Source organism: Ascaphus truei, chromosome 2, assembly GCF_040206685.1.
Source record: "Ascaphus truei isolate aAscTru1 chromosome 2, aAscTru1.hap1, whole genome shotgun sequence".
NCBI classification, from domain to species: domain Eukaryota; kingdom Metazoa; phylum Chordata; class Amphibia; order Anura; family Ascaphidae; genus Ascaphus; species Ascaphus truei.
In genome coordinates, this window is record NC_134484.1 from 38,937,397 (window position 1) to 38,946,396 (window position 9,000).

A 9,000-nucleotide genomic window follows, 5' to 3' on the forward strand; every position below is an offset into this window, starting at 1 on the left:
GTATTTGAGAGCAAACAAAGACTCACTGTTAATCTTCACATACACTCTAGGAGTGTCCGCCACGGCGGGATCAGCTGCTAACAAGTGGAATCCACGATCAACAAGAACCAGGGCAGTGCACAGCCAGGATCAAGGTAAGTGTCCAAAAATCTATATTCTCTGAACATGGATAAAAAGGAGGTACAAATAAAAAACCCCATCCTTTTCATCCCTATTCAGAGAATATAGATTTTTCGACACCGCGTGCTAACTTCCATACGCATGAATGAATGTTAACACGTAGCTAACTGCTGCAACCAGGCCTTAAGAATCCCAGGGCAACTGGCTCTGCTACAAGCGGATGTTTATCCATTAAGATCCAGCAGCAACGCTCGGCTGTGATTGTGTTTGTTTTGCAATGCATGATGGACTGTCAGCCTGCAGAACCAAACAGATGTACCCTTGTATACACGAGGCTCATGCCTCCTTCCCACAAGCAGCCCTGAATATTTACACTCATTTGCCAACAGCGTGACTCCTTTACCTGAAATGGGTTTCTGGATTGCCCATGGGCAGGCTACAAAAAGATATAATTAGTCTGCATGCATTGCAAATCTCCTGCACTGGAAAAGTTGCTGCTGTTCTTAGGTGATTAGTCAGACAGCATTTCTTATCGCTTGCACCATGTAACCGATATCTGCTCTTCTGCAGAAGCAGCCGCTACCATGGAGCCAAATTTGGAAGTGAAAACAAGAAGTGCTGGGTGTTTGAACTTTATTTAAATTTGGTAAATAAACAGAAATATCATCCTTGGCTTTTTTTTTTTTTTTTTAACCCTTGCACCGCCAGAGGTCAAACGCAAAACAATGCCAGCCCTCTGACAGCAAAGGGTTACATACCAAAAACCCCCAAGCAAATGTATTGTTTCTGACAGTAAATCCTATTTCTCAGGTTTTTAGATGATTTTTGGCACTTACTCCGTAGTTCTTCAAAACATGTTCTAGTTAAGAGTATTTCCTACTGAGGGCAAAGAGCAGGAGTGTCTGTGTACTGTACATAGATGAACAAATTGCACATTTACTCCTCTAAAACAAAGACCCCACCATCCTAATCCACCAAACAAAAAACACACGACCGCAGTATCTTTGCGTATCTTAAAAAATTCACAACCAAAGTATATTTGGTAGTTAAGGTGAAGGGAAACAGTGACTTGTGGCACGAGTATTTACCCCGAGACCTCCAGTGCCATATGCAGTCATAATACTGTATGAAGTACTGCAAGCTACACATGCATTCTTCAAGGTTTAATGTTAAAAGAACATTATCTTGACTTTTTGGCCTAGACAAGAAGACAATGAAAGATTTGTATTGATGCAGGTTTTCACCATTTGTCACCAGGAAGCACGTTTGGGCATTAAATTGTTTTGCACGGTACCCTGTTTTTTCTTCCTGTTGATCATTATTAGGGTAGATGGACAGGGCTAATATTTTGTAAGCAATACATGTTGCTTTGTAGCCAGAGAAGCCAGTAACGCATTGCAGAAAAATATATTAATACATTCATACCCTCCAAATGTACCGTTTCAGCAGGTCGTGCACCTATTAAAACCAGCTGAGCCCATTTCTGGAAGTGTTTATGCCAAAGATCGATCCACTGCCTGTCTCTCATTGGTTGACATTCAGAACCTTTGGCTACTTAGAGCAGCTTGAAAATCAGCTACTGATTTGATAAATAAGCACCTATTTTATATGTATATTAATATGCACACAAAGTCCAATAATACAACTGCTGTAATTGCAACATGATCTTTGCAGACAATAAATTGCATGTATTATGGAGAATTCATCGGTGCTTGCTTGTACGCTCCTGTATCCCACATGGACAGAGGGAATAAAGCGTACCTATTTTTATATGGCCAATGGTAGAGTGTCTGTAAACTCACTAACACACACATTGATGCACATACAGCACTCAAACATGAACACGCCAAAACACAAGCACTGATACAGTCTACATACTGCTCTTCTATACCACAATACACATACAGATTTGCAACATGCGTTCTGACATATGTACAAGACATATAAATAGCCCTGTACATACCAGCCAGAGCCAAAGTATAAACTCTGTAATCGCAGGTAATGCTAGGACACCCACAGCACAGATGTGCTATTTAGTGTATCATGATGTCGTTAACAGTATAACAAGGCACAAGCCCCTTTGTCGAGTGTGAGAGATGCAGTGCGTACGTGTGCACACGCGCACACACACACACACACACACACACACACACACACACCATTTAGAAAAACATATTTATTACCACATACTTACAAATTAAACCATAATTAGGTTTCCACATATTTACATATATGTTTGACATAGTGTTTTCAGTATTTTTTTCAGCAAATGCTTACTACCACTATTTACAGAATTTACAGTGTATCACGGATACAAATAACATCAAACAACCGTGAGGCTGTTAGTGCAAAAGAGGGTCTCGCCCCTCTTGGGTCACTCACGATTCTGTGACAGGTAGTTTTGCCAACAGTTATTCACATTACAATTGCTGCTGTTTTATGTATTTTTTTTTTTTTCTTCTACATCTCTCAAAACGTATAGCACGATATGAAAAAATAAAATAACTCTTCGCTGCCTGGGGGGGGGGGGGGGGGGGAAGCACACAGCATATATTTCCTCTCCATAGGTTTGCACCAGGAATTGCAGCGTGTGTATTTACTCACACATTCATGTACAAATTAATACGTGTTGCAGAGACACCTTAAAGCAGCAGTTCAAGCAAAAGCCTACATTTTTGTTTTGTTTTTTAATAAATCAGTTCTGTGCTATGAAAAAATACTTGTAGCATTTAAAAAAATTTAAAAAAAAAATAAAAATGTTCAAGACATTTTGAATGTTTCTAATGTTGGAAGCATTATCAAAGTGACGCCCCTTCTGATAGGCTCTGGCTCTTGAGACCCACCCTCTCTTTAGCAGTGCACCAATTGTATCTAGTAACTGCCCAGTCAATCATATTCCAGGACTACATTGCCCAAAATGCTGTGCAAGAACTGAATTAAATAGCCCCGAGCAAGCGATAAATTTGCAGTTTAGCAAATCACTTGTCAGTGTGCACATTGTATTGATGCACATATTGAAAGGGGGAAAATAAAAAAAAATATATTTTTTTTAACGGCAGCTTGAACTGCAGCTTTAAACTCATTCCATTCAGAATTTGTGCAGTGTGTTGCAACCCCTCAGGCAGCAAAGGGATTTAAAAAAAAAAAAAATCAATGTACAACGTACACAATATTACGTATGAGGTATACATGCCACTTTCGCAAGTGGTAGCTTTCCAAGGATTAGCCCTTAATAATGATATTGTGACCATACTGTAGTTCAAGATATATTCCTTTACCCGTTTAAGGAATTGACTGTTTTCTTCATCCAATTAGGAGCTATATAAAATAAAAAAAAAAATAAAAAAAACTTTTAAATATTCAACTATAAATGAATTTTTTGTACAAGCAAAAAAAAAAAGGGGGGGGGGATTATCCTATTTGTGGATTTTAAATACTGCTCAGATGTACTGATGCAATTAAGGCAGAGCTGTTACCACCACACATATATAAAAGAGCCCTGGCCTGTCATTTTATATATGCAGGATATACCTGTATTATCTTCCCTGAAATAAAGATTCTGAAAGTCCAAGATATCTTAAACGTTGCCATACGAATATTAACACATTCAGTGTAAGTGGTGTGTGCGGTAACAGGCCTGACCATATTGTATAAGAGAAAGGTCATCTCCATGTATACAGCGCTCTTGTAAGAAACATCTAAAACGCGGTCCCTAAAGTTCCATTGTGACATCATTTAACCTAGATATCGCAAATCTACTCGTATTTCGTTAGTATAGGGGATCGACTCTACGTTTTTAATTTCAAGATCTGATGTCTGTGCCGCAGTGAAACCATGATATTCACAAAAGCTGGTCAATACGAGCTCTTTACATAAGGATATGAACTACATACCCCCTTGTGTCTCAGTGTTTTAGCACTGAATGGGAAAAACAAAAACGGTTAAGCAAAGCTTTTGCAACAGGATAATTGTTGGCAAAGTCAGAAGGGTGTGTAGCGAACGTTTTGTGTAATAAACAGCAGGGTGGGCTTGCCCAAGATTTCAGTATTTGTGGTCTTCCAATTCAGACTGTCAATGTAATTACAACTTCGTCTGTATGGGGGTCGTGAAGGGGGAAACATGAATCTCCTGGAAACACAGTTTGTGGGTTGAAGGGCTAACAGAAGAAGGAGTCCATGTAGTCACTATCCTGGGGTATATCAGGCACAAGCTGGTCAGTGCTGCCTGTATCCTGATCCGCATATCCAGGCTGTGCAGCTGCGTTAAACCAGGGGTGCAGCAAAATCTCTTCTGCCGTGAGTCGCTCGGAGGGCTCCCGCCTCAACAGACTGCGAATAAGGCACCTGGCTTTGGGAGATATGTGGTCGGGGATACAGTATTGTCCACGCCGGATTTTAGAAAAGAGGGTGCTGGGGTCCGAGTCATGGAAGGGATAGCGCCCCACCAGAAGTGTGTACAGCATCACACCTAAACTCCACACATCAGCAGATCTCCCAGAGTAAGTCCCATTGGTGTTCAAGATCTCAGGGCTAACATAGGCTGGACAGCCATGCTTATCCGACAAGGCGTCATCGTCACCCTTCATGATGTGTGCATCTTCTAGGCTTTCTAGCCTCAGTTGAGTTCTGGAAAACAGAGCAACATGGTTTGTCAACACAAATGAGGTCTTTGACACTAATGGATATCCCTTTTAAAATGCCACTGTATGCCACCTACATTCATTTTGCCCTTAGCCTTTCCCAAGATCTTTCTGCATTTTTTTTGTATGTTTGGAGAATGTAAACCTATCAACAAGAAAGAATCGTGTTGCTGTCGAATTAATCCCATGTGTGACACACACACACACACACACACACTTTCTCAAGGGGGAAGAGACACCTTTAAATATATAAGAGAATAACAGAAATTGCTCATGCCATTCACAGCAAGAACCCAAGTGAAACTAGAAAGATGTAAACCATAAACAAATACGTTTGTGTGAGTATTTGGTTAGCCTGTAAGGGCGACAACCCTGTCACCAGCAGCCCAATACGTTGGAGGAACAAAAAATAAAAGTATTAAAAAATGTTCCCCAATGCGGCGGATTCATAATTGATTAGAACTTTGTGTCAGTGTTATCAACCAGGCACAACACGTTACACCCATTCTGCATGAGAGACGTCTGCAACGTGCTGCTCGCAAAGGCTGTTCAGGCTCTAGAGGCAAGGACTGCCTGACATATATCATGGGGGAAAGCAATGGTGTGCCAAAAATAACATTTCCGGATTTTGCTGCTATTTAAAAACAAGAGAGGTGTGATGCCTAATGTGATGGGAACCAATTATTTTCTTAATTCTGCTTTGCAGGTCCTATGCCGTGTAATGTGTTCACCTCCGTTCTGTCCTCAGCCTGACCTCTTGTAATGCATACTGCCCACTGGTTCGGCAAACGGAAAATATGACTCAACCTACGCTACTGTCTGGCAGCAACCGGCTGCTGTCACACTAAAAGCCTTGCACCTGTGCTTGCGATATACAAAATGCCTGCCATAAATTGCTTAACTCGCTGCTTACCAAACCTGACGCATGGCATTATAATTAGCTCTGCAATGCCAGTTTCAAAATGAGTGAGCTGTAGGCAATATGATATGTTCGTGACTGACCATTCTTTTTGGCCACTCTGAGGATTTCCACACTTTGTTCTGCTGAAAAAGCCTCTTGCATTAGAAGCACAAAATGTTTGGTGTTGGGTAGCAACGCCAGTTTAGCGGGTCTGGACCCCTGTCCTAAAGAACCGATAAGCCATTTCTTTTTATTACGGATATATACTTCATAGGGAAGAGAGCTACCATAACGGCAACGCTAATCACGTTTTCTAATCACTTGTATTTTGTCCAGGTTCATTACCAAGGACACGACGTGAGCAAATATCTCCGCAGGAAGGAGATAAGCGGACACTAGATGGTTTCTGAGAGGACGGAATTAACAGCGTAGTGCAAGCCTAGGAGAGGAATAGGTCCTTGGACACAAACGCACTGAATAACAGTCCAACTTGCATTGTGGTTACATGTTATACTATATTCATTTATTGGGCAGGAGAAGAATCTGAACTGAAGGAACCAAAAAAAGCACAATGTTCCCTTTCAACCTGGATGGAGGAGGAGGAGATCTCCAACTGCTGTGCATCATATGTGGTAAAAGGTGAATATATTACATTAAAAATGACTGGGCAAGACACAAGGGAACTAAAGCTATAGTTATACAGTAAGTATTTATACTAAGTGGGCCCTTGTTCTTTGCCGTTTTCTAGATAACTACCACCCAGCTCTACCGTACTTAACAACGCAGATCGTTTCTGATGGGAAGTTAGGAGCAAGCAGGTGCACAGGGTGCCGACATTGTAGCACTGAAGTGCAAACCTCGCAGGCACATTATACAGCAGGGGAGGGCAACTCCAGCCCTCAAGGGCCAACGACAGGTCAACAGTGCTTCAGCACAGGTGGCTAAACCAGTGGGGTTGAGCCACCTGTGCTGAAGCAGGGATATCCTGAAACCCTGACATGTTGGTGGCCCTTGAGGACTGGAGTGGCTCTCCCCTGCTTTATAAAGGAAAAGGCCTGCTTTCCTGCTATCACAGCTCAGGGCAGATTATCTTCTCTGCTGTGCAAATAAACAGCAGCTGGCAAACTATAATGACCTATTACACAGCATGTGCAGTGCAATATATGCTTCGTTGGTTGCAAGAGAGGAAATTGCACCTCTCTTTGAAGACCATAATTTTTATATATATATATATATATATATATATATATATATATATATATATATATATATATATATATATATTTCAGGTATTTTATATAAGCCACGTAGTTCACGGACATTTATTCTAGTTGCAAAAAGAACGGCTGTGAGACCGGAGGGGACAGGATTGTTGGACAATAGGTTCCTCGTCTTAGTTACTATGAGTCATGCTACTGTAAATAAGCAGACTGGAAATATCAATATTTGGGGACGAAGTGGGAGCAGAAAAGGACCCGTGAGTAGCCAAACCCAAACAAAAAAGATGTAGTACAGAAGGTAGTGTGTAGGTTAAACAACAATCGCCTTCTCTACCATAGGGGCCTGCATAGAAATGTGTTGCAGCTCCCTTGGTAGCAAAGGATTTAATATTATATACCACTAAAGAGGCAGCCCATGCCATTTTATGGGTGGGTTTAACAGTATTGAATCAGGGGGTCCCTGGAGCTGAACCCCATTAAATTTCAGCTCCTGGGAACCCCTGCTTCCGGAGATACTTACCTCCTCCGTAGGGGGTGTCGGTAGCCCCTCGGTTGGTAGCGAGGTTTACATTATGGCGGAGTTTCAGAGCTCACGCGCCCTGTGGGCCAATAGGGAGCCGTGACGTCACCCGGTTCAGCTTCCAATTGGCCCGCGTAAGGTGGGAGCTTTAAAACTTTAAACCCAAGCCGGAGTGGCTACCGGCACCCCAAACGGGGGTATGTATCTCCGGAAGCAGGGGATCCCCCGAAGATGAAACTAATGGGGTTCAGCTCCGGAGACCCCCTGCTTCAATCCTGTTATAATAAAAAAAAAAAAAAATTTAAAAAAGACAAAAATTAAAATGACATGAATTGCTTCTTTAAATTCATGAAAAGCTTTAGGATTAACTTCACAGCGGCACATTAACAAAAACCTATTGTTTGCCTCCTTATGGAGAAGTAGCTTTGGGGCTCAGATAAGCATGCGAAGTGGGAAATCTCAAAAACAGCAGCTGTGTGTCACTTTCAGCAAATACTTTCCTCTCCGTGTACTTCACCTACAGTACTCAGACATTTAAGTGCAAGATCTCGGTTGCGCCTGAATTAAAGTGGAATTGCTGTATTAGAATTGCAGGGAACAGCACTGTGTACTGAGAGGAAACCTCACCTTTCTTTGTCAGAGAACACAAACTTCCTCAGCTTGAGGTCACCTAGAACAATAGACGATTGGTGGCAGTGAGACACCGCAGAGATGATCTGTTTGAACAGCTTGGACGCTTCTTCTTCTCCCAGCCGTTTACAGCTCCTCACGTAGGTGTGCATGTCACCAAAATCCTTCTCAAAGAAGACATAGACTTTGCTCTCCCCTTGGATAACTTCCACTACCCCTGTAATATTTCGATGGCAGGGCAGGTGAATATAAGGCCCAATTTTTTCCTGGTAGTGCTTTATGGGAAAGACCTACAAAAAGAGAGACATCAGAAATATTACGACTGGATTCAGACACAGAAGCAACAAGGATTCAGCTTCTAACTTTAATCATAATGTCACTTCTTTATGGAAAATGTCGGTGTCTTAGGGCTGTGATGCATTTCATTGTGATTACTCTTAACCCAAGAGCTCTATGAAAATGACGCACAAGGAATTTGAGACCTTCCCTTCTACCCGTGTCACATCTACTAAAACGTATCTAATACTTAAAACTTTTAAGTTAAAAATCAATGCCAAGATCTTTGCTGCAGGAGAAAAACGGCAGTGGGCTGATACAATGCACAACAGCCCCTTCTTGTGGCAGAGTGATAAATAATATAACAAAAAAAAAAAGCAGATTAGAAATTCTTTCCCACGGGCACAAAAGAAAATGTCAGGAAGCCAAAAAAAAAAAAAGTATCCAGTGAAGAGGTTACTTTGCGGAACTCAAAGATGCACTGTCCCTAGACGCTGGTGTTAAATTACTATTTTGTGTGGTATACTTTAATTGATGTCAGTGCAACAATATCCTGTACACACATTACACTACTATTTTGGTGCACTTATCCTGATCCATTATAGGAGAATAAGTTTATATTATTTTATTAGCATCAACGCAACCCTATACTATTTTCGGACTCTACAAATAATTGATGGTGACAAGTGTGTGA

The 9,000-nt window shown here is 41.5% G+C and overlaps 1 protein-coding gene across 1 annotated transcript; it reads right to left on the minus strand.

The window, feature by feature from the left end:
* Positions 1–2,281: 2,281 nt before the first annotated feature.
* On the minus strand, positions 2,282–8,421 carry TRIB1 (tribbles pseudokinase 1). Its single transcript, XM_075582112.1, has 2 exons — positions 8,028–8,421; positions 2,282–4,745 (listed from the first exon to the last, which is right to left on the minus strand). Exons 1-2 carry the CDS (start codon positions 8,180–8,182, stop codon positions 4,277–4,279), a joined length of 624 nt encoding a protein of 207 aa, XP_075438227.1. The 5' UTR covers positions 8,183–8,421; the 3' UTR covers positions 2,282–4,276.
* Positions 8,422–9,000: the final 579 nt, after the last annotated feature.